Source organism: Ovis aries, chromosome 16 (assembly GCF_016772045.2).
Source record: "Ovis aries strain OAR_USU_Benz2616 breed Rambouillet chromosome 16, ARS-UI_Ramb_v3.0, whole genome shotgun sequence".
Lineage (NCBI taxonomy): Eukaryota > Metazoa > Chordata > Mammalia > Artiodactyla > Bovidae > Ovis > Ovis aries.
The window spans coordinates 57,403,780-57,430,360 of record NC_056069.1 but is presented as its reverse complement, the minus strand read 5'-3'; the positions used below and the strand labels follow the sequence as shown (position 1 = coordinate 57,430,360).

Here is a 26,581-nt window from a genome sequence, read left to right as displayed (position 1 = left end):
GTGACCCCACAGACTATATAGTCTGTGGAATTCTCTAGGCCAGAATACTGGAGTGGGTAGCCTTTGCCTTCTCCCAGGGAGCTTCCCTACCCAGGGATTGAACTAGGGTCTCTCGCATTGCAGGTGGGGTGTACAACCTAGATGAGTCTCCATCCCCAGGGGAATTTTTTACTTGTCCTCAGTGTACTAAATACTCAGCCATGAACGTGAATGCCTGGCTTTGCATTGTCAATGACTTTCCAGCAGTGTGGTGGCCATGTATTGCTCTATATTGTACAGGTTTAAGGCAATCCACTCCAGTACTATTGCCTGGAAAATCCCATGGACAGAGGAGCCTGGTAGGCTACAGTCCATGGGGTCGCAAAGAGTCGGACATGACTGAGCGACTTCACGTTCACGTTCACGTGTTTTATCAGGTTGCTGTTGTTCATGTTAGGATGCAAGTGTGTAGGGAATTTAACTCCATTCTTGAACAGTTAACTAGCTTTGCACAGACTGTCAAAGTGAGTGTGATAAGAGGATGATCAGAAAACTGTGCTTCATTAGGACCCAAAAAGCCTTCGACACCAATGACCCTGCTTCTCTTTCCTTACTGCAGAACGTCCCTGCAGCTGCCTCTCGTCTGTCACTCCTGACCTCCTCTCTGTGACTGTAGAGTACACAGTGACAGTTTTATATTGGCCGTCTTGCTTTCACATGGCTGTGCGTTTCCCCCGCTTACGGCATATGTTTAATATTTAAGATGGAACAGGATGTTTAAAGTTGCGGAGTTATCAGTTTGTTTTCCTTAGAAGGCACAGATGCCCCCATATGCGAAGTCCCAGGGCTCGTAACATCCTCATAGCATAGAGTGTGGAGTGCCCAATTTCACATCTCTGTTTACACGATTATGATTATCTAAATGGGCGAACGTTTTGAGCCAGCACATTTTCACTCTTTGCAGCCATTATGTTGATTGAAGACAACTGAACAATATGCAAGGAAGAATTTGATGCTTTCATTAAAAGAAAAAAAGTGTCCAGATGACGTGAGGAAGCTGGTCCAACTCAGTTTCCTGCAGGAGATGTACTTCCATCTGCTGTTATAATCCCCAAGTATGGCTTAAGTAGTGATGCTGATATTCACAGTTTGCCCGTGACTGAGTAGAGGGCTTACTCTAATTTAGGAGAGAACTTGTTCTCTTTCTTCCTGGGGCCTCACATAGGTCTCCAGTTGGCTTGTACAGCTCAGCAGCCGACCTGTTTGCAGGGCAGGAATGGAGACACAGACAAAGAGAACAGACTTGCAGATACAGTGCAGGGAAGGAGAGGGTGGGATGAATTGGGAGAATAGCGTGGAAACATGTGTATACGTTATCGTATGTAAAATAGATAGCAAGTGGGAATTTGTTGTCTGATGCAGAGCTCAACCAGTGCTCTGTGACATCCCAGAGGGCTGGGATGGGTGGGAGATGGTCTAGGCAATCAGAGCAGAGCAAGCCTTGCAGGACTGACTAGTGCCCTGCCCCTCACCCCCCGCCCCAGGTCAAGGGACATTTCAGCAAAAGTGCTGAGTGAGGGAGACAGCACTCACCACTCTGATGGGCTCTGGGCTACTTGCAGAAAATCCAGCTGGTTGGAGGCCAGGCCAGCCAGATGAATACACACTTCCATGGACATTTCGTGGGGGCGTCCCAGGTTGCACTGGTGGTAGAGAACCCACCTGCCAGTGCAGGAGACATAAGAGACACGAATTCAATCCCTGGGTCGGGAAGATTCCCTGGAGTAGGAAATGGCAACCCACTCCAGTATTCTTTGCCTGGAGAATCCCATAGACCGAGGAGCCTGGTGGGCTGCAGTCCGTGGGGTCACAAGGAGTCAGATATGGCTGAAACAACTTAGCATGCTCACATGGATGCTTCAGGAATAGAAGAGAGGGAAATGGGACCCATTTAGGAAAGGAAAGGTTTCTTAAAAGATCTGACTCTCAGTTATTTAGTTGAAGGATTCTGACACATGGTGCCTACCTGGAGGTCAGTCCCCACCCCCCACCATGACCTGCCTGTACTGTGCCTACTGGGTACAAACATTAAATATAGGAGTTTGGAGGATGGAGTTTAGGGGTAAATACCACAAAATCTGATGAAAGCTCTCCTTGCCCTTTGATATTCCAGCACACTTCCCTCCAGAAAAATCTACACCTTAGTTGCTACGGTTTTATCTTGTTATGGTGTCTGGTCTCTGCATGCACATGGAAAACAGACTCTGACCAGCAACAATTTCTCCTTCCTTCATGCAAAATAGGGAGAGGGTGGGAAAATCCAGAATTTGTTCAGATATCTGGCTCTTCTTTCACACATGGTTTTTGTTCTTAAGTTTAAAAGATAGAGACATTAATGGATATTTTTATAGACTTTCCTTTAAAGGAGATTGTAAAACTTTGCAATGTAGCAACTGCTTTAGTGTTATTTTTTTTTTTCTATTTCTCTTCCAACTCAAACCTGTAAAAGCATATTAGTGGTCAGAGTGTCACTAATTCATTCAAAGAAGTTCATAGGAAACTGGGATTGAGATAAATACACTATTGGTCCTATATATAAGATAGCTAACTAGTAAGAACCTAGTGTGTAGCACAGAGAACGCTACCTAATGCCCTGTGGTGACATGAATGGGAAGCAATGCGAAAGGGAGGGGATGGATGTATATGTAGGGCTGATTCACTTTGCTGTACAGCAGAAACTAACACAACATTGTAAAGCGACTATATTCCAATTTAAAAAAAAAGTTTTTTTAGAAGTCCAACACAAGGGACAATATCTTCTGTACTTTCAAGCTAGAGATGGAAACCTTGAACAACAGCTTTTTCTTTATGCGTCTTTTGAAAACTACCTTTTTACAGCCCCTGTAAATCAAAGGGAAGAATTGGGGAAATAATGGTTGCTGTAGGGACCTAAGTTTAAGGTTGACACTGAAATACCGTACCCTTAGGACATCCTATGGTAGTTGCTACATTTCAAGATATGATATATGTTAGTATATCTGAATCTTCACGGTAGTTCAGTCACTAAGTCATGTCTGACTCTTTGCAAACCCACAGCTTATAGCCCGTCAAGCTCCTCTGCCCATGGAATTTCCCAGGCAAGAATACTGGAGTGAGTTGCCATTTCTTTCTCCAGGAGATCTTCCAGATCCAGCGATCAAACCTGGGTCACCTGCATTGCAGGCAGATTCTTTACTGACTGAGCTGCCAGGGACACAACTTTCTATTGCGTTTATGAGTTCATTGTGTTTATATGGACCATAACGAAGGCTGAGCACCAAAGAATTAATGCTTCATAATTGTGGTGCTGGAGAAAACTCTTAAGAGTCCCTTGGACTGCAAGAAGATCAAACCAGTCAATCCTAAAGGAAATCAACCCTGACTATTCATTGGAAGGACTGATGCTGAAGCTGAAGCTCCAATACTTTGGTCACCTGATGCAAAGAACTGACTCACTGGAAAAGACCCTGATGCTGGGAAAGACTGAAGGCAACAAAAGGGGCAGCAGAGGGTGGGATGATTAACTAGCATCTTGGACTCAATGGACATGAATCTGAGCAAACTCTGGGAGATAGTAAAGGACAGGGAAGCCATGCAGTCCAGGGGTTCACAAAGAGTGGGATACGATTTATCGATTGGACAACAATAACAATTGTTTTTATAATGTTAGCTTTTTATCAGTAAAGTCATAGGACTACTTCATGCATTATTTTTCTTGGCTACTCTCATTTAAAGATGTATTATTGTGTTTTGATATTATTCTAAGTTTGAGCCAAATGTGTTCACACTAGGTTATCTGTTAGTTGAATGTCAACTGCAGCAGACTCTCTCTGACATTTTGTGTACTTACAATGAGAACGTACAAACCTCATAACCCTGATGTGAGTACACAGTATGCTTTGTTCCTTGCTTTAAGTCTGTAGCAATGTCAGACTCTAGAGAAGGGTAAATTATAAACCCTTTGTGGACCTCTTGCCAAAAGTAGAGATTCTTTGCAATAATTAAATATTAGCTAGATCATGGTTGTGACAAGCTGTTTCTAATCTTGTTTTGATCTTTACAGAATTCAAATCATAAGAGTGAAAACTACTTCCAGGGATAAAGGACAGCTCTGTTCAAACCTTACAATGAGTTTTCAGAGTGTAAGATCCAAAAAGGGTCATATTAATAACCATACACATTTTATATCTTGCACATTAATCTTGGTCCTAAGTTTTCCCCTAAGAAAATGAATTTCTATTCCATAACTATTTGACTGTATTTCTGTGAGTTCTTTTTTATAACAAAGAAAAGTGTGTTTTCTACATTACGTTACTGGCCAAAGAAGATTATTAAAAGTACAAATATCTGGTCATTTCTTTGTGGTCTGTGCTATCCTGTGATGTACTTAAGTATTCCAATAGTCAATCACTGAATGTTTAGCTATATTATTTCATAAGGCTCTTAACATGGCTGAAAGAGCCAAAATAGACCATTTTGCAAAATGTTTAAAATGCTGTTTTAATCATCTTTTTATTTCCCTGATCCTCGAGACCAATGAAGCAATCTTTTAGCTGTAAACCATGAATTATTTTTTGGTGTTCAGAATAATCTGAAATTAATTCTAAAACAATCAAGCATTGAAATTTCTCAAAATCCAAGACTAAGGTGCCATTTTCAACTTATTTTTCCTTTTTGAACTTGAAAGAAATGTGGTCTTCTTCTTAACCAAAAAGAACTAACAATGCTCAGAGGCCAACCTGCATATCATCTGGCCCAGAATAAGGAATTTTTTTAAAGGTCATTCGTATTGAATGAGCCAAAACAATTCCTACGTCAAGGTTTCTATCTGCTCCATCTCTGCAGAACAAATCTGAAAATGTTTTTATCATCCTTGCTAATCTTTGCTCTTATTAATTTAGTAGAGAGAGATTTTAAAACCAAACAAATAAATGTCAGGACAAAAATAAAAATCTTGAGGAAAACCCAAGCCACCAGCCTGGAATAATGTCAAAGGGTAACATTTGCTGGTAAAAATAAAGTATTTTAAGTTCAGATCTAAAGTCATAAAAGTAACCAAAGTGGTCCACCCATGAGAGCCATGTGCATATCTGAGTTTGGATCAGGGGAGACAAAGGGAAAATGCAGAGGTTAGGATGGAGAGGGTAAATCCTGAGTTACCTCCCAGTCCACTCAAGTGCCCCCCACCACACTCTGACCCATGTCTGAAGGTCACACCATGGCCTCCTGGGGAAATCAGAGCTGTAACCTACAGAATATGGAACATTTTCATGCATGACATATCCATATAAATGATGGGTCAGAATCCTTTGTTTTGGTCACTTTATTACTAAGTATAAGTCTTGAATTTTGGTTAAAAGAGAACTGAAAGCACATGTGTTCCAACAAAGCTGTTTTAAATAGAGATCATGTCCAATGAATCAAATGCATAACTTCTTCCCCTCCTGGTTCCCAACCCTGACCCCAAGCATCTTTGTTAATGATCTCAGGATTAAGCAGGAGCTTTTAGCACTGATTAATGCCACGTGTTATAATTAGGAAAGTACGTTTAGATTTACATTTTCATTCTTCTCCCAGGTGCTGCTAAGATATATCCAATAAGTATACACTTCTAGATATCTTTCTAAAGAGAAATATGATCCAGAAATTATGAATTTCTGGTTGGGATACGGGTAATTGGAAAGTTGATAAAAAGTTTTAATTCTACAGAAAAAAAAAAAAAAAAAAAAACACAAAAACCCACAGTTTGTGTGAAAGGATTTTCCGGAAGTATTCAGTTAGCTTAGATTCTACTCTGCAGCTGAATTTCTTTATGCTTATTATTAAATTTCCCTTTAAAATGCGGATTCCTAAACTAACTATGTATTAATAATGTGGTCCAGAATTAGGCCATGTAAAGTCCTGCCCCTCCGAACCCAGGGATTCATTGAAAAGCCAGTCTTTGTGCTACAGAGTATTGGGGTTTATTCCTTGGAAAAACCCTACCTGTAAGGGTCTCTCAAGCAGAGATTATGAACTTGGACTATAGCAGAAACTCACCATAAGATGTACCCCAGGTCACTTTAAGGCATCCATCCACTCAGCAGGCTGCAAAGAGACCCTCAGTTTGTAAAGAAAGCAATACTTAAGTGTACTCAGTTCCTTTACTGTTCCATTCTCTATCTGATAATATAGAGAAAATAAAATGTTTCTCTATATTATTGGGTCATTTGTTTTCCCAAGCATTTTAAAGAAATAAGGAGATTGTGTATATTAGTCAACATTTATATAGCACTTCTAACAGTGTCTTATATAATAAACATTATATATTCTTAATTAAAAGAAGTTGTAAAGAATTTAAATAATGTGGATAGTATTTTCAAATAGTTAAGAAAATTCTGGGGATTTGCTTTGCTTTGGAAACATTCTAATTAATTATTGATATTTTACATGTTCGTAAGTTTATTGGCAATTTCTCTTTTTTCTCACTTGAGAGTTGAATTTGTGAGCTCCACAATCGCTCCCTGCAGGGCCTATTTTCTGCTGTGAACTGAAAATTTATGTTTCCCTTTACCAGAATCTAAATTCAATACTGTACCATCTACTGCACTTTGAAAGAGGCAAATGCTGGAGTTTTATAACTATTCATGGAGAAATAAGGCAAAAGCATTATCTGACAATTAAGGCAGCCATATAACATGCAAGTTGAAGTCAAAAATCATGGATTGCAGACCTTTTCATGGAAACACATGTGTTTTCTTCTCTTGTCAAGACAAGAGCTTGGCACATTGCCCCAGCTTTGCAGAGCTATCCATGAGCTTTCTGGAAAACAGTGGATAAATGTTACTATCTCTCCCATACTGTCAATGAAAAGCCAGTTCCAATTATTACAACTGACGTGTGAATCAGTCTGGGGGAAGAAACACAGGTTCACGAAAGTTCCTGTAACCTCATAGGTAACTAAAGTTAAACAGAATATGTTTCAAAACTGTTAGCCAATGTAGTAATGTTGTTTTTTTTTTTTCCCCACTTATTGTGAGTTTCCATGTTTCGTTGTTATTAGAAGTGAACAGCGGTGTGACTCATCTACACAGCAGGTACCACAAACGAAGCACTAAGAATTTGGCTCTGAGATACTTCAGGTGATGTGGCCTGTGTAACAGATTGCTTTTGTGTGTGCATGAGTCCTTTTAAATATCTTCCAAGTAGACTAATATTATTAAACTAAGTGTGTGTGCTGCCTCAGCCTAAATTAAGTGGAGGGCCGAAGAAAAAAGACCTAAAAATGAAATGATGATAAAGCACAAAGATGTTCCAACTTGTTCAGTCAGAAACATCTGGTTGCTCCAAGTACAGGCAGTCCCCACTTAATGATATTCCAGCATCACAAGGGTGTCAGAGCCATCCGCAGTTTTGAATTTTGATTTCTCTGAGGCTGGCGTGATGCAGTGCCATGCTCCCTCATGATGCTGGCAGCAGCTATGAACTTCAGCTGCCAGTCAACCACAGGATCGTGAGGGTAAACACTGCCCAGACTACTAGCCTGCGTTTCACTTTCAGTACAGTGTTCAGTACATTACATGAGATACTCAACGCTTTATTACACATTAGGCTTTGTTAGATGAAGGTGCCCAACTGTATTCTCATGTAAGTGTTTTCAGCATGTTTAAGGAAAGCTCGGCTAAGTTATGCTCAGTAGGTGAATTAGATGCACTTTCAACTTAAAGATATTTTCAACTTATGATGGATTTATGGGGACAGAATCCCTACACAGGGCTTTTCCGTGTGGCTCAGTGGTAAAGAATCTAATGCCAATGTAGGAGACCCGGGTTCGATCCCTGAGTCAGGAAGATCCCCTGGAGAAGGAAATGGTGACCCACTCCAGTATTCTTGCCTGGGAAATCCCATGGACAGAGGAACCTGGTGAGCTACAGTCTATGAGGTCGCAAGAGTTAGACTCAATTTAGTGACTAAACAACAACAATTCCTTCTTAAGAAGGAAGATCTGCAATTCCTGTAAATAATTCCAGCCCCAACCAAAAAAAAAAAAAAACAAAAAAAACTGAAAGGGATTTGTTATAGGGCCAAGTGAAGAATATTCCCTTAGGTAAATAGTTTCTCAGTGGCCGAATCCAGGTGAAAGCCTGGACTGACTTAGAGATGCAGGAAATACTCCAAGGTACTTGCAGTCCAGTGGATGCAGAGATACTGTGTGAAAAGGCTATGGTATAGATAGACTATACTTCCATGGAAACAGCAAAGGTGGTTAAATAATTCAACCTCGGTGGATCTGGAAAGGATTGATAGAGAAACTGACATCCTATAGGGAATCTGAGCAGTGACTGGGAATCAACCAGTTAGTCTGGGGCAAAGGACTTCTGGGCCAGGAGACATGTGCTCTGAGATGTGAATTTGGGGAAAAGGGTCTCCCACATCCTCTGACAATGTTTGACCTTGTTACCTGGGTAGTGCCTGATACAATGCCTGGCACACAGTAATCATTCAGTCAAAAAGTGACTGGCAAGAAGTATGCTGGCTTCTGGGGGACTGCCTTTCCAAAGTAGACAAACCAGGTAACATAACAGAATCTGTGGTGTCACAGTTCTGGAGATCACAAGTCCAAATCAGGGTGCTGCAGGGTCATGGAGAATGCTTCTTTCTTGTCTCTTTCAGCTGCTGGGGGCCCCAGACGTTCCTTGGTTTATGGCAGCGTAACCTCCAGTCTCTGCCTCTATCTTTGTGTGGCCCTCTTACCTCTGTCATTCTTGGTCTTCTCTCCCCAAGTCTCTATTTCTTTTCTTACAAGGACACCAGTTATATAGGATTAGGAATCACTCTGAGTATGATGGCATCTTAATTACATCTTCAAAGTCTCCATTTCCAAATAAGGCTACTTTCACATCCCTGCCCCATCACCCCGCTGATGTGAAAGACATTTCAAAAGTTTATGGCGGCAACAATAAGGAATTTGTGAAGATGGGAATATACCAGGAAATTCAGAAGCATACAGTCCTCAAAACATAGCTCCCACAGCTGGAGGGCCCAGAATGTCTCCCCAGGAAGTCCTCAGTAGAGACTGTATCATTTTTGTCCAATGCTTCTACTGATAACAATATCACCTTTCATCAACTCCATCTAACTACTCTGTAAAGTGGGTGGAATTATTTCTAGTTTCAGCAAGAGGAGGCCGGTGGCCCCTGGAGTTGCAGCCACTTGTCTCAGACGATGGAACTGCACATATAGAGCAGAGGCAGGAATCCAAGTTCATCCAAGTTCAGTGTTCTTTCCACCATAACAGCATTTCCTAAACTTGTGACATTTACAAATGCCTTCATGGTTTTTGCCGTATCTCCTCATCATCTGTACTACTATTCACTTAACATTTTTAAAAGTAAATTTAAATTATTTAAAAGCCAAATACTACATTACCTTCCTGGAAAGACCAGTATCACTTGTCAAAATTAAATGATTTTTAAATAAAAATAAATTACAATGACCAGTTTAAATGTTTATTGTTTGAACATTTAAATGTAAATTTAATGTTTAAAAACATTACAATGTTATTAAATGCTAGCTAAATAATGCTGCCTGTCAAAGGCTTTCAATCTGAATCTTTCATTAAAAAAAAGAAGATTAACAAATATCTAAAGAGGTTCTAAAAACATGTTCTACCATAAGGAGGATATAGCCTCACCTTTTGAAAAGGATAGTATCTAACAGTGGTACTTTCAGGGTGAACCATCCTAATTTCCATTAAAGAATAACTAGTATAAGGTCATCCCCCTTTGCCATTTTGCAGACTTTTAAAAAGTACTAAGAAGTCATTGTTTCAACACAAAATAAAACCATAAGGAGGCTGTGAATTACAATCCAGGACTCTGACATAGTTTCTAAGGTCACTTGATGTTTCATTGGGCATAAATTATCTAAAAGATCCTTTCTAGATATTCAGAATTGAAAGTGAAATCAACCTGCTCTATAGACTCCTGAGAGGCAATTCTGTACATCAGTTCAGTTCAGTTCAGTCACTCAGTCGTGTTGGACTCTGCGATGCCATGAACAGCAGCACGCCAGGCCTCCCTGTCCGTCACCAACTCTCATAGTTCACCCAAACTCATGTCCATTGAGTCGGTGATGCCATCAAACTATCTCATCCTCTGTCGTCCCCTTCTCTTCCTGCCCTCAATCTTTCCCAGCATCAGGGTCTTTTCAGATGACTCAGCTCTTCACATCAAGTGGCCAAAGTATTGGAGTTTCAGCTTTAGCATCATTCCTTCCAATGAACACCCAGCATTGATCCCTTTAGAATGGACTGGTTGGATCTCCTTGCAGTCCAAGGGATTCTCAAGAGTCTTCTACACCACAGTTCAAAAGCATCAATTCTTCGGCGCTCAGCTTTCTTCACAGTCCAACTCTCACATCCATACATGACCACTGGAAAAACCATAGCCTTGACTAGACGGACCTTTGCTGGCATAGTAATGTCTCTGCTTTTGAATATGCTGTCTAGGTTGGTCATAACTTTCCTTCCAAGGAGTAAGCGTCTTTTAATTTCATGGCTGCGATCACCATCTGCAGTCATTTTGGAGTGCAAAAAAATAAAGTCAGCCACTGTTTCCACTGTTTCTCCATCTATTTGCCATGAAGTGATGGGATCAGATGCCATGATCTTCGTTTTCTGAATGTTGAGCTTTAAGCCAACTTTTTCGCTCTCCTCTCTCACTTTCATCAAGAGGCTCTTTAGCTCCTCTTCACTTTCTGCCATAAGGGTGGTGTCGTCTGCATATCTGAGGTTATTGATATTTCTCACGGCAGTCTTGATTCCAGCTTGTGCTTCTGTACATCTCATCCATTATATTTATGTCTTTTAGAGCAATGTGGGTTAAAGGCTTCTTTAGCTGTGTGACTCTTCCCTTTTAGAAGAACTAAAGGACAAAACAGAATCCATATTCAAATCAGTGCGAGTCAAAAACTGGATAAATTGAAGAACTGGTCTTTAGAATTTTTTAGAATCTATTTTAGGTGTAAAAATAAAGCCAGGCATTGGACTAGACTCCATCATCTGATATGAGAGGACTCTCGACATCCTTGTCAAGATTTCAGGGACCAGTCACCAAGCTCTGCCCTTAAGAGGACTAATCCAGGTGACCGACAAAGCAGAGTTTGGTTCTTGGACAGAAATCTTACCCTTTTATTCTTCTTACGTTTTATTTCAAATTGGGGTATATTTGCTCTATAATGCTGTGTTAGTTTCTGCTGTACAACTAAGTAAGTCAGTTATATGTATACACATATCCCTTCCCCTTGGACCTCCCCCCCACCCACCCTATCCATCTAGGTTATCACGGAGCACTGGGCTGAGTTCCCTGCGCTATACAGCAGGTACAGCAAGACCGCACTAGCTGTCTATTTTACACACACCAGAGCACATACATCAATCCCAACCTCTCAATTCCTCCCCCTACACCCCGCACCTACGTGTCCATTCCCTACATCTGCATCTCTATTACTGCTCTGCAAACAAGTTCATCTGTACCATTAAAAAAAAAAAAAAAAAAAAAAGCCCTAGCTTTAATCTGATCTAGAGGGTGCCATGGGCTTCCCAGGTGGTGCTAGTGGTGAAGAACCTGCCTGCCAATGCAGGAGACACGGGTTTGATCTCTGGGTGGGGGAGATCCCCTAGAGGAGGGCATGGCAACCCACTCCAGTATTCTTGCCTAGAGAATCCCATGGACAGAGGAGCCTGGCGGGCCACAGTCCATGGGGGTCACGAGAGTCAGACACGACTGAGTGACTTAGTAGGCACACCCGCTCGAGGGTGCCGCCTTCTGGATGACCTCCAGGCAAGAACTCTTGAGTCCTAAAGGTAACTTCTTCCGGGTAAAATGCAAGGTTAACCTGGTCTGTATAAATTTCCGCCTCATAGCAACCAATACCTTAAATAAATTTTAGGGTGTGGATATGATGTGAACCACATTAAAAGAAAATATTTTGAAATCAAACAAGAAGAAAAAGATCCCTTAGATTGTATTTTTTTTTTTTTTCGCAAGCTAGGTTTTATGGATCTATTTTTTTAAGCTTGAGTTTAAGCTAAGAAAAGAAACTTTGCTTTTTATGGCAAGAATTCTGGAGCAGAAAGACAGCTTATAATGGAAAGCATCTTGCACAAAAGTTTTGGTAATCACGGGGGAAAATGCAGAGTAGCTTTGTAAATTTTGACTTTGAAAGGCCAATGTAATGTAAATATGACTTCCTAGAGTGTAAACAGCAGTGGTTTGAAAATAAAAACTTGTACAGAACAAGCAACTATCTCGTTAGAAGAAAATGTGTCTAATAAGCATGTGTGCATGAGATGCCTTGAATATTTTTGATACTGTGTTATAATTACCAAAGAGGCAGAATTTCCAGGACGTTTGCAGCCATGAGTAGGAAAGTACATAGGGTTTTTTCCCCTCAGAAAAAGACAGCTATACTTTGGGGTATTCTTTACATATTTAAGAGCATAAAACATCGTTCACACATACATCACATACTTGGAAATATTTTAAATTAATAATGGAGCAACAAGTTCTTAAACTTCAAAGAATTCACTGTCTCTCATTTTAGACAACAGATGAAAATATCAGTATAAAAATATAATTACATTTATTTGACATAATATCTCCATTGTAGGAAATGAAAATTAGCCTCATTTTGAGAAAATTCAAAAGGTTTTGCTAAACATATTCTTTAATTCAAATTAAATATTCTTTCATTCAAATTACTGGGAGATTTTATATTTTCATTGTCCTTACCTTAGACTTCTGAAAACTGAAATTTTTTTCAGACTTGGACCTACTTTGCTCTCCTTTTCCAGCCTGGATTTTGTGTGATGCAGACACATTCTCAACAGAGAGTCTTTTTTTCTCTCTCCCTAAAGGCTACAGGCTTTTGGAAAAGGGCAGGGTCTTTGCTGTGGAAACACCTGAATGGGGCTATAGTGCAGAAAGGCGGTGGGTCAGGAACATTTCCTTTATAATCTGCGAGCCCCTGTGCTAAGTCACTTCATTCGGGTCTGACTCTGTTCAATCCTATGGACCCTATGGAGCCTGCCAGGCTCCTCTGTCCATGGGATTCTCCAGACAAGAATACTTGAGTGGGGATCCATGTCCTCCTCCAGGGGATCTTCCCCATCCAGGGATGGAACCCATGTCTCTTAATGTCTCCTACATTGGCAGGCTGATTCTTTACCACTAGTGCCACATGGAAAGCCCACTTTATAATTTAGTCAAATGCAAAAACTCCTCCCTTCCAGACCCCACTGGGCACTCAGACAGTAGTAACCATGTATGTTAAATGATCCAATGAGTAAATGAATCGTCACTTTCTTTCCTGCCTGTAAATCTGTAATCCAAGAATCTGCAGCAGCCCAGACTACTGCATTTGAATACCCACTGTCTATCGCTATGTATCCCTTGCAGTTTATTCTGTTTATTTTCCTGCAGACATCCGTGGTGGGCATTTTTGTGTTGTATATAAATTTGGGGGATATTTCCAGCTTCTCGATATCATTAGGAAAAACAGATAGATCACAAAATACATGTCTTATTGCAAATAAATGGTTTGCTCATTTCTCCATAAATTACCCCATTCTGCTTTCATGACATTTGCATGTGCTCATCTCTGTCTTTCTTAGAGTCTTACACATTCATAATTGATGACCTCTTTTCCATTTCCATATTTATATGTAACCAAACATGCCTTTTCTGCAGATTTTATAATGTTTTCATTCTGTACCTTTGTCTGTTTGTCCATTCTTTCTTCCATTCACCTATCCATCCTACCTACCATGAAGTAATTCATTGAGTATACCTTTAACTGAGTTCCCTATCAATTCGTGTACTTATTATGGAAAAAAAATTTGCTCAAAGAATGTCAGCAGAATAAATAGCCATTTGGTAAATTTAAAAAGCCACCTACTTTTTACACTCTGGAAATTTTTCAGATGTTATGAAGATGTATTTATCTCCTAAGAGTGTGAGCATTCCTTGTCCTGGTATTTCAGGGGACATTTGATCTTCAAATAATTGATACCAGTGGCTGTTGCATACGCCGGTTTGCAGTGATTCTCGCCAAGAACACTGTGTGGGTGATACCTGCATCTCATGGCAATGTGGATACCATAGAAGCAACAGGGAAGGGAAGCTCCAAACAAGCTACTCTGTGCCATTTCATTGTGATGCCCATTTCCAGTTATCGTAGATTTGACTCTTGACAGAAGCTTCTGGAAATGTATATTTCACTTAGTACTTTTTGCAAGGGCTTCCCTGGTGGCTTAGTAGTAAAGAATCTGTCTGCCAATGCAGGAGACGCAGGTTTGATCCCTGGGTTGAGACGATCCCCTGGAGAAGGAAATGGCATCCCACTCCAGTATTCTGGCCTGGAACATCCCAGGAACAGAGGAGCCTGGGAGGCTATAGTCCATGGGGTGGCAAAGAATCGGAGACAATGTAGCAACTGAGCACAGGCAGTTTTGCAAGGGCTACTTTTGCTACTCAAAATAATGCATCTCAGGGAAGAGTTCTTTCATATACTATCCATGCATCTCACCATTTGCCTAGGGGCACAGTAAAGAAAGATGTAATGTAATGGCTAATTTATATAAATGCATATGAAATATACAGTGTATTAAAAGTGGTGATAATATCCTCTCAGTTATTCTGTGTTGTCGCCCAATGGGACCATCTTACTGCTAAGATAAGTGGGTCGATTTTGCCCTCAAGACATCAGATAGGTAGAAATTCACTTGGGGTAGGTATTCAGATATGAAAATATGTTCATTCCTACAAAATAGTCTGAATTTATATTCTGAGTTCAAATAAAGTCAGCTTTCTTTTTGCTTCTGTTTGTCTTGCAGTGTCATATAAGGACAGGAGAAGGGTTCCAAATTTCTTCCATCATCTTAATATTTATCTTTGATCATTTCCTCTCGAGTGTATGTCCAAGGATCAGCATCCTTGTTTCTAATCTGTATCAGAAAAAACAGAAGCTCTTGCCATTGTCCATTTAGCTGGCAGTCCTCTGAAAATGACACAGGAGAAAAAAATTGCCTGCAAAGAGAGCACTAGGTCCTCCTGCCGGACTGTGTGCACATGCGGTACACAACTTGGCCGCAGACATGGTCCTCGTTTTGAATCTGAAGCCATACTCTCTTCTCCTGACACACATGCATTTATACTCTGGGACTCTTGATCATTCTGTAAGGAAAAACTACTTCTTGTTATTATACATCATACCTTGTGGCAATAGATGGCTCTGAGTCCCAAGGGGGAAGAGAAACTCTGTGGCAACTATGTGTATTTTATCCATAATAACATTTATTTCCAAATTAAAAATGTGTGTTTATGTGTGTATGTGAGCATGTGTTCAGTGAAAAAATATTTATATATTTGTATTTCCTTATATATATATATAGAGAGAGACATAAAGTATCAAGAAAAGATACTTTATGACAACATCTGGGCATGAACATCTCTAGTTGTTATTTGTCTATAGAAAAATACCACAGACTGTGTGGCTTATAAAGAAGAAAAATGTATTTCTCACAGTTTTAGAAGTCCCAGATCAAGATGCTGGCAGATTGAGTATTTCTGGCGGCCCACTTCCTCATAAGTCTGCCTCCTCACTGTCACCTCACAGGGCGGAAGTGAGAGCCCATTCCTGGGGCCTGTTTTATGAGGGCCCTGAGCCGGTTCATGAAGGTTCAACTCTCAAGACCTAATCACTTCCCAAAGGCCCCACCCTCCATCCTACCATCACTTCAGGAGTTAACATTCACTCAGCATATGAATGTGAGACAGCTAGCAACATTTAGACCATAGCATTACTCATCATTCTTCATCCTTTTTCTAATTATCGAGTGCAGTTTATTCAATTACAATAGACTGTATCCTTTCAGAAATTCTCGGAGGACTTTTGACCTACTGTAGAATAAGCTTCCCTGGTGGCTTAATGGTAAAGAATCCGCCTGCAATGCGGGAGACATGAGTTCGATCCCCGGGTCAGGAAGATCCCCTGGAGGAGGGCATGGCAACCCTCTCTAGTACTCTTGCCTGGAGAATCCCATGGACAGAGGAGCCCGGTGGGCCATAGTCCATGGGATCGCAAAGAGACGGACATGATTGAAGCGACTAGGCACGCACTAGAATAAGCACAATGAACTCAAGAGAATCCTGGTGCATGCTCTGGCAAAAGGAGACATCCAGCTCTCCTGGCTGAAATCTAGACTCCCCTGCTCGGCCCTGCTGCTAAGACCTGGAGAGGAGAGCCATTACTGTGCTCCTGAGTCTCCCAGGGCAGGCTGTTTCCCACAGGGCTGCCAGACTGCCATCTCTTTATGAGTGTGGACTCCATTAATACCAGGACATGATTATTGGCAAAAAAAAGAAAGAACAAAAACAAAAACAACTAAGAGCCTTCCTAAATGCACAGTAGTGCTAGGCAATCCCGATGTATTCCTGTGATCTAGTGCTGGGAGTATAAAAGAAAGATGAAAAGTGAATCCATTACAGATGCAGGTTTTAGGAATCCACCTCCACCCCCACCATAAGAAGAGTCCATTCCTCCAGGGCCCAAATCAAACTACACAGGTCTCCGCAGAACCGTTAAGCGTCTTTCTCTTTTAAGATGAACAGACCAGAGGCAGGCAGGAGAGAGATTTCAGAGCCTTCACAGCTGCTAAAATGTCGGAGCTGAAAACCTAAGATTGTCCCTCATCTCTGATCCAAAAGAAGTTGCTCAACCTCCTAAGAAAAATGGTAACTTTAGAGGCAATTCTAGGAGTTCATGTAATAATGGTTAGTACTGTGGTATCTTGGATGGCAGTTTTCAAACCCTTAATTGGTTTACACTTAAGGTTTTCCTTAAAGATGTACTGTTTATTTTAGCTGATTACAAAAGAGAGAAGTGCATATTTTTTTTCCTTATGAATGATTTAAAATGCAGTATGTATACCAGCTAGGATAGAAAAGTACATGCCAAGCTAGATATTAATCCTTTTTAAACATATAAATGCTGCCGTTCAAATCCAAGACATTAGTGTTCACCTACTATGTACCATAAGGCTTCCCTGGTATCATAGTGGTAAAGAATCTGTTTGCCAATGCAGGAGGCTCAGGTTCGATCCCTGGGTCCGGAAGATGGCCTGGAGGAGGGCATGACAACCCACTCTAGTATTCTTGCCTGGAAAATAATCCCATGGACAGAGGAGCCTAGAGGGCTACAGTCCATGAAATCTCAAAAGAGCCGGCACGACCAAGCACACACGGCAGCAGTATGTACCACAAACCATGTCAGGCACTGCCAGGACACAAAGGAAAAGAGGATTCAATCCTTTTCTCAAAGGGGTGTGTAGTGTAGTAAAAGTTGTATCCATCATCTGTTGCCATGGGGGTGCTATATTACAAATCACCCCAAACCTCAGTATTCCAGCTCACACATCTGTGGTTCATTTGGGCACTTGTTGACTCCAGCCCGGTTTGGTTGAGCTTGGCTCTAAGCTGCAGGTTGGGGCCTCTTTTGTCTGCTTATCTGATGAGGAAATGGGCTTCTCGTCATCCTAAGGTTGGTGGACCAAATGAGGATGTTCTTCCCATGGTGATGATAGAAACAGGCGGGCAAGCCCAACCACACAAATGGCTTTGGGCAAATCACATCCCCTAAGATTCGCTAGCCAAAGCACGTCACATGGCCAAAGCCCACATCACTGGACTGAAGAAATATACTCTACCTAGGAAGACTGCGGAATCACATGACAAAGGATATGAGGGTATAGGGAGAGATGCAAAAGTGAGAAAAATAATACAATCAAGCAATAGGGAAAGATAAATTCACACTTGCCTGTATAAGGAAGGGTGGGGATTTCAAAAGGGAAGGAATTCATTTTATCTCAAAGACAGAAAGGAACTATTCTTAGTGAAGTGAAAGTCACTCAGTCATGTCAGACTCTTTGCGACCCCATGGACTGTACAGTCCATGGAATTCTCCAGGCCAGAATACTGGAGTGGTATTCTGTGAAAGGGTAGCCTTTCCCTTCTCCAGGGGATCTTCCCAACCCAGGAACCGAACCCAGGTCTCCCACATTGCAGGAGGATTCTTTACCAGCTGAGCCCCAAGGGAAGCCCAAGAATATAGGAGTGGGTACGCTATCCCTTCTCCAGCAGATTTTCCGGACCCAGGACTCAAACTGGGGTCTCCTGCATTGCAGACAGATTCTTCACCAACTGAGCTATACTGCTGCTGCTAAGTCACTTCAGTCGTGTCCGACTCTGTGCGACCCCATAGATGGCAGCCCACCAGGCTCCCCCGTCCCTGGGATTCTCCAGGCAAGAACACAGAAGTGGGTTCCCATTTCCTTCTCCAGTGCATGAAAGTGAAAAGTGAAAGTGGAATCGCTCAGTCGTGTCCGACCCTCAGCGACCCCATGGACTTCAGCCCACCAGGCTCCTCCGTCCATGGGATTTTCCAGGCAAGAGTGCTGGAGTGGGGTGCCATTGGAAGCCCAACTTTTCTTAGAGGGGGCGGCAGTTGCACTCAGTCGCAAAAGGTTTGGTATTTCAAGAGACAGACAAGGTGTGTCTATAAGTGTATGGGGCTGAGGGAGGGACGGACAGTAATTCAAAGATGCTCCAGGAGAAAAGTGGTGACCTGTGTAGGGCATCTTCAGTGTTAGGTCACAGAGAAGTAAATTTAAAAGAAAACATAGAAAAAGATCTATCAATGAGAAAACTACAAATACACAGCAGAGATGTCCTGTGTCAGAAGTTCTATGTGTTATTACCGGCAGTTCTTTGAAAAGACAAGTGTTTGAATGAAAATTCCCAAGATACAAAAAGTGAAAAAGCACACAAGGATAGAATTTTTGTTTAAGTCTTTAGAGCTATAATTAAAGCTGGAAGTGACTTAGAAATTATCTAGACCAATTCATTATTTCACAGGTAAAGAATTGTGTATTTTGGAGGTAAACTCTATCTCTGTCTCTGTCTCTCTCTCTCTATATATATATATATACATAAAATATATGTGTGTGTGTATGTGTGTGTGTATATATATATTCACTACGTGTGTATGAAATATATAAACATATTTAGAAAGAATAAATGTCTTCCTAAATGAATATATCCATCTAAATATGTAAAATGGATAACATACAAACATTTATATAGTGCCAGAATAAATTCTTCCATATACATATCAAGGTTGGGGGAGGGATATGAAATGAGCAGACTTCTTAAAGCAGCATTCTAAAGGTCTCTCAATCCCTCATAAATTTAAAAACCATTTACTTCTTCATCAAGTGACCTTTTTGGTTCCAAGGAACAAAAGAAAGTCACATTATTCAAATGCAAAGGGAAGAATTATTGATAAGAGAGAAAAATAAATATTGTCACAGATACTCGAGGACTGCAAATACCATCTGAAGTGTCTAGTCTAACAGAGGAAGGAAGCAGGGTGGCTCTCCAGAACCCAGATCACAGAGTTTGGGGTACCATTATCAAAAGATGGGGGGGGGAGCTGGACGCTAAGGGGCAGGTGAGGGCAAAGATAGCTAATGCTCTCTCCCCACTGACCAGTCTTCTCCTTTGTAAAATGCATTCCTCTCCTTTATAAATGAAGCGTAAGCATCTGCCTAACCAGAGTAAATCAGCTTGTGTTCACAGTATATGAGCTTTCTTCTCCCAGTGTAGAAATAATGAAACTTTGGAGTTGTGCCCTTTAGATAATCACCGTTAATGTAGATCAGAGGTCAGCAAACTATAACCCTGGAGCCAAGTCGGCTGATCTGTTTTTACAGAACAAGTTTTATGGAAAAACAGCCAGGACGGCTGGGCTCGTTTTCGTGTTGTTTATGGCAGCTTTTGCACTAAAACAGCAGGACTGAGTAATTGCAACAGGGATGGAACCCAGATGGCCTGCAGTGCTTCCACTATTTCTTATCTGACCCTTTAGAGATAGTTTGCCCACCCCGGTGGAGATAGTGAAGAATTAGCCCTTTTCTTAATGGGGAAAACTTGCATGGGCGCTTGCTTCCAGTGACACGGATTGAGCCCGCGTCTGCCCAGGAAGGATGTCAGTGGACAGGGTGCCACCTCCCTGCCTCCTCCCGCGCCCCGCCCCGTCCATCCTTAACCCTTTGTTCTCTGTCCTTTGCCAGACTCCGACCTGAGCATGCGCACACTGAGCACGCCCAGCCCAGCCCTGATATGTCCACCCAACCTGCCGGGATTTCAGAATGGAAGGGGCTCGTCCACCTCCTCGTCCTCCATCACCGGGGAGACGGTGGCCATGGTCCACTCCCCGCCCCCGACCCGCCTCACCCACCCGCTCATCCGGCTGGCCTCCAGGCCCCAGAAGGAGCAGGCCAGCATCGAGCGGCTCCCGGACCACGCCATGGTGCAGGTCTTCTCCTTCCTGCCCACCAACCAGCTGTGCCGCTGCGCGCGCGTGTGCCGCCGCTGGTACAACCTGGCCTGGGACCCGCGCCTCTGGAGGACTATCCGCCTGACGGGCGAGACCATCAACGTGGACCGCGCCCTCAAGGTGCTGACCCGCAGACTCTGTCAGGACACACCCAACGTCTGTCTCATGCTGGAAACCCTAAGTGTCAGTGGCTGCAGGCGGCTCACGGACCGAGGTCTTTACACCATTGCCCAGTGCTGCCCGGAGCTCCGGCGGCTGGAAGTCTCCGGCTGCTACAACATCTCCAATGAGGCAGTCTTCGACGTGGTGTCCCTCTGTCCCAACCTGGAGCACCTGGATGTGTCAGGTACGTGGCCATCCGTGGGCCCTTCCCAGCGCATCCTCCCAAAGCAGGAGGGGACACTGACGCCTGGGAAAGGTCCCTTTGTGATATTCAGGGCTCAGCAGGGTGACTCTTCTTCCTGTAAAACTGTCTTTATGGAACGATGATTCTGGGGGCCAGAGGTATCCCTTTTGTCAAATGATGTCAACTTGTTAGAGGAGTTAGAGGCATCTTATGTCTGGCAATTCAAGTTAGTGTGCCTTTTTTGTTTTATTTCTTGATGTGAACCTTTTAAAAATCTTCATTGAATTTGTTACAATATAGCTTCTGATTTATGCTTTGGTTTCTTGCCCAAGAAGCATGTGAGAGCTTAGCTCCCTGACCAGGGATGGAACCTGCATAGGAAGATGAAGTCTTAACCACTGGAGCAGCTAGGCAAGTCCCACAAGTTAGTGTGACTGTCAAGTGTGTCTTTCCTCCCCATAACTCTCAACGTAATTTCAGAGCAACCACAGATAGGTGGTGGTGGTGGTAGTCGCTCAATCATATCTGACTCTTTGAGATTCCCCTGGACTGTAGCCCACCAGGCTCTTCCATCCTTGGAATTCTCCATGCAAGAATACTGGAGTGAGTTGCTATTCCCTTATCCAGGGGTCTTTCTGACCCAGGGATCGAAGTAGGGTCTCCTACATTGCAGGCAGATTCTTTACCATCTGAGCCAGCAGGGAAGCACAAACCATGGATAATGGGAACTAAGTATCTAATCACAGAGCCAGCTCTCTAGCTGAAACGGAAGTAGTTTACAAACTGACCTGACATCCACTAGTCACTGTCGCATGGAGCCTGAGAGCTATGTTTAAGCTGATTCTGTGCTGTGTCCTGTGGTCACCATGGCTTGAAATTTTGCAGACATTGGGAAAAATCCATCATGGCTAAGAGTCTTCTCATATTTCACTCCTACCCTCCTCAGCCTTGGGTTGCTTTTGCATCTTTTCTCAAGCAATATTCTTTTATTTCCCAAACTTATTTATTTTTAATTGAAGGAAAATCATTTCACAGTATTGTGTTGGCCTCTGCCATCAAGCAGTATTCTTAATTACAGAGTGCAAGAATAGGGCCCACCAAGTGAAGCCTTTGAAAGTGAAGTGAAAGTTGCTCAGTCGTGTCCTCCTCTTTGCAACTCCATGGACTTATACAGTCCATAGAATTCTCCAGGCCAGAATACTGGAGTGAGTAGCCTTTCCCTTCTCCAGGGGATCGTCCCAACCCGAGGATCAAACCCAAGTCACCCGCAGTGCAGGTGGATTCTTTACCAGCTGAGCCACAAGGGAAGCCCAAGAATACTGGAGTGGGTAGCCTTCTCCAGAAAAAGATCTTCTCCAGCAGATCTTCCTGACCCAGGAATCGAACCAGGGTCTCCTGCATTGTAGGTGGATTCTTTACCAACTGAGCTATGAGGGAAGCCCTTTAGTGCTTTTTTTTCAAAATGAAGGAACTCCTAGCATGGCTGCTTTGCTTGCAGACCTCTCACAGGCAGGAAGAATTAAAGCCCAGACTCGCACTGAGGCGCCAGACGTGGATCCAGCCAGACTAACAGCCTTTCTTTATCTCATCCGCTACCCAGTCAAAAGACGCACATTTGAGAGGCTGGAGTGTGTGAGATGCAACTGGGAGTTAAAGAAATGAGCAGCGCGAGCCACAACCTCAGGGACTGCTGGGGAGGGGTCGAAAGTAAAAACCACTGAACAGGCAAAGAAATAGAGTTGGGGGTTTACCAGCATTTGAGGTAAACGATATCCTCTAACAAAACCTGAAGTAAAAGTCAGCTCTCAGAGCTCACTCTCTCTTTTGAAAACCTACATCTGAAAATATTTCCGATGACAGTCAATTATTTCTCGTACATTCTTTCCCTGCTCCCCTCGAGTTGGCTCCAGCACAAAGCCATGGAAACCGTATGTTCAGTTAGTCGTGAGCAGCTGTTGGCATAAAGAAGCAGGAAACGAAGAGGTTTTCTTACATTTCCCCCCCTCCCCCTCCCCGCCAAGGAATTCTGGAAAGAGAAAGCATTATGATGTGGTGGGAACTAGCTTCAAAAGTCTGTGATTTGGGACAGTTCACAGCTTTCCCTAGATGTCTTTTCTCTTCTTAAAAAAAAAAAAAAAAAAACAGGGGTGGGGGGACTAAGGGATTGGATTCTTTAACATTCAAAGGTTCTGAACCCTGTGGGCCTCTTTTATAAACACCTCATTTTCTTTTATTTTTCTTAGATTAGAAAATGACTCCGTTTTGGAATCCCCATCTTTGTTAAAGGGCACCCCCCCGCCCCGTGCACCCTCAGGACAGGCTGCAAGTAAATTGCATTTTGTCTTTGGACTTCTTTTGAGATTCGGAAATGCAGAAACTGCTTGGGCTGTTTGGGAATGGAAATTTCTGGGCTTCTAGCTTGAGTGAGTGGACCCTGCTTGGCCCCTGTGCTAACCGTTATGTATCAAGCTTCTCCCTATCACCCTGACCTGGATATCTGTGTAAATAAAGACTGTGTAAACGGGGGAATCTCTAACTCACTGAGAGCACAGAATTCTAGATACTGGCAGGAATGGTGGTGGGTATTTTCAGGTAGATGAACTCAAACGACCCAACAAGTCATAAGGGTGGATTTGTGTCACCACCTCCGAACGGTGCCCTCCAGTTCTGAGGGAATCTAGAAACTGTGATTTCACCTGCACTTATTCCCCCTTGGTTCTCGCAACTAGCCTCTGACAGTGGCCACCTTCTCAGTGGCAATATCCTTGCCACTGAGTATAGAGCTTGGCTGGTCTAGAGCTTAACTTCCCCAGAGAACGTGAGACTGCCCCTCCCATCCCTAGCAAGCTCGCCTTGAAAGTTATCTTTAAAAGTCACTGAAAGTTACTATAAGTAGCCCTAGCATTTATTCATTATCACTTATTACCTTTTTTTAATGTTTAGTCATGGTTCTCCAGGGCTTCCCTGGTGACTCAGTGGTAAAGAATCTGCCTGCTAATGCAGGAGACGCGGGTTCAATCCCTGGGTGGGGAAGAGCCTCTGGAAAAGGAAATGGCAACACATTCCAGTATTCTTGCCTGGAGAATCCAATGGACAAAGGAGCCTGGAGAGCAACAGTCTATGGGGTTGCAAAGAGTCAGACACAACTGAGTGACTAGACAACACGGTTCTCCAGGGAAATAGAAGCAACAGTGTATGTGTGTGTATATATACATATATACATATATGTATATATGGGCTCCCCTGGTGGCTCAGAGGTTAAAGCGTCTGCCTGCAATGCGGGAGACCTGGGTTCGATCCCTGGGTCGGGAAGATCCCCTGGAGAAGGAAATGGCAACCCACTCCAGTATTCTTGCCTGGAGAATCCCATGGACAGAGGAGCCTGGTGAACTACAGTCCATGGGGTCGCGAAGAGTCGGACACGAGGAGCAACTTAGCTTTATATGTATATACATGTGTGTATATATGTTCCATATATATTTATGGGGCAGTTACATATATATGAGGTGTTATATATATATATATATATAGAGAGAGAGAGAGAGATTACCTGCCTCTTGAGAAATGTGTATGCAGGTCAAGAACCAACGGTTAGAACGGACATGGAACAACAGACTGGTCCCAGAATAGGGAAGGAGTACGTTAACACTGTATATTGTCACCCTGCTTATTTAACTTATATACAAAGTATATCATGCAAAATGCCAGGCTGGATGAAGCACAATCTGGAATCAACATTGCCCAAAGAAATATCAGTAACCTCAGATATGCAGATGATACTGCCCTTATGGCAGAAAGCGAAGAGGAACTAAAGAGCCTCTTGATGAAAGGGAAAGAGGAGAATGAAAAAGCTGGCTTAAAACTCAATATTCAAAAAACAAAGATCATGGCATCTGGTTTCATCACTTCATGGCAAATAGATGAGGAAACTGTGGAAACAGTGACAGACTTTATTTTCTTGGGCTTCAAAATCACTGCAGATGGTGCCTGCAGCCATGAAATGAAAAGACACTTGATCCTTGGAAGAAAAGCTATGACAAACCTACTAAACAGCATATTAAAAAGCAGAGACATCACTTTTCCAAAAAAGATCTGTCTAGTCAAAGCTATAGTTTTTCCAATAGTCATGTATGGATGTGAGAGTTGGACCATAAAGAAAGTTGAGCACTGAAGAATTGATGCTTTTGAACTGTGGTGTTGGAGAAGACTCTAGGGAGTCCCTTGGACTACAAGGAGATCAAACCAGTCAATCCTAAAGAAAATCAGTCCTGAATATTAATTGGAAGGACTCATGCTGAAGCTGAAACTCCAACACTTTGGCCATCTGATGCAAAGAACTGACTCAGTGGTAAAGACCCTGAGGCCGGGAAAGAGTGAAGGCAGGAGGAGAAGGGGACGACAAAGGATGAGATGGCTGGATGGCATCACCGACTCAATGGACATGAGTTTGAGCAAGCTCCAGAGACAGTGAAGGATAGGGAAGCTTGGCATGCTGCAGTCCATGGGGTTGCAAAGAATGACTCAGCCACTGAACAACAACAATCATATGCACTGGGAAGGGGAGTCTGCCTGACTGAGTCTCCTGGCTCAAATGTTAATCTTATCCAGAAAAATGCTCACAGGCACACCCAGAAATAAGGTTTAACCAAATATCTTGGCACTTTGTCACCTAGTCAAGTTGACACATAAAATTAACCATCACAATTAATAACATCTTTAAACATCAACAGAATATATTACAACTAACCAATTTTTAAAGTTTAAATCTTATGATTATTACAAGTGAAACTGCTTCCAAAGGTTCGTCTATACTTGGAGACCTGGGAGTCCTCCTTACTACTCTTCCTGATCTGTTATATGAGACCAGTCGAATCCTGTCCAGGTGCTTCTACTCCCCCAGAATGTTAAGTCCACCCCCTCTCTTCTGCCTGCCTGCCTGGATGCATGCTTGCCCTATCACTGGCCTTACACCCACCTCAACTCCATCAATACACCTTCTACACAACCAAGGTCCAAAGGAATGTTTTCAAGCTGGGAAGCGAACCCTTCATTTCCCTGCATGAAATCTCCCAATTCCTCATCTTGACATGTGGGAATAAAGTTGCTTAGCAAAGCATATATGGCACTTCATGAGCTGCTCTTTCTAGGTTCAAATCTCACCCTGCCCCTAGTAATCTGAATGCTGTGTTTCCTGGAACCATTTGAATTTCCCAAGTACACTGTGCCTATGCACACTCTGATGTGTGGGCATCTCTCTGACCTGCATGCCATTCCCTCCTCTGCCCCCTCTCACCTCCCCCAAAACCTTCTTAACAGATGTCTCATTGCTGGAGGCCCAGTGCAAGCGTCCCCTAAGTAAAGCCTTTCCTGCCTAACCCCCGGGAAGCTGAGGGTATCCTCCCAGGTGTCTGCATTTTTAGTGTAAGCAGGTAGAGCATTGCTCAGTTTTGCAACTGGGTACTTGTGTATTCTCAATTCATTATGAGTTTTATATGGGCAAAAATGAGGCATAGTTTATATCTGTACTTTGTGATAATGTAATTCCTTGAACAGAGGAGTTTCAAAGCCCCAGTCATCTTGATTTCTAAAGGGTTCAAACAAAGTTGTCATTGGTGACTACTCTGAACAGGTACTCAGAAAGCTATAGTGCAGTGACTGAAACTTCCTCATCAGTAAAACTGAGTTGGTTGGGAGGACTAGATGAGTTCATTCATGTTAAGTCCTCTCATGTGTGTTTTATTCAGTAACACACTTAGGAGGCAGTAGTTGGTCTTTGTTGAT

At 42.6% G+C, this 26,581-nt stretch overlaps 1 protein-coding gene across 1 annotated transcript in view; it reads left to right on the top strand.

Moving 5' to 3' along the window:
- Positions 1 to 26,581, top strand: part of FBXL7 (F-box and leucine rich repeat protein 7) — a 460,347-nt gene that overhangs the window by 426,717 nt on the left and 7,049 nt on the right. Inside the window, exon 3 of the mRNA XM_027980156.3 lies at positions 20,189 to 20,800. Within this exon, the coding sequence (XP_027835957.1) occupies positions 20,189 to 20,800 (612 nt within the window). The remainder of the gene's footprint in view (positions 1 to 20,188; positions 20,801 to 26,581) is intronic.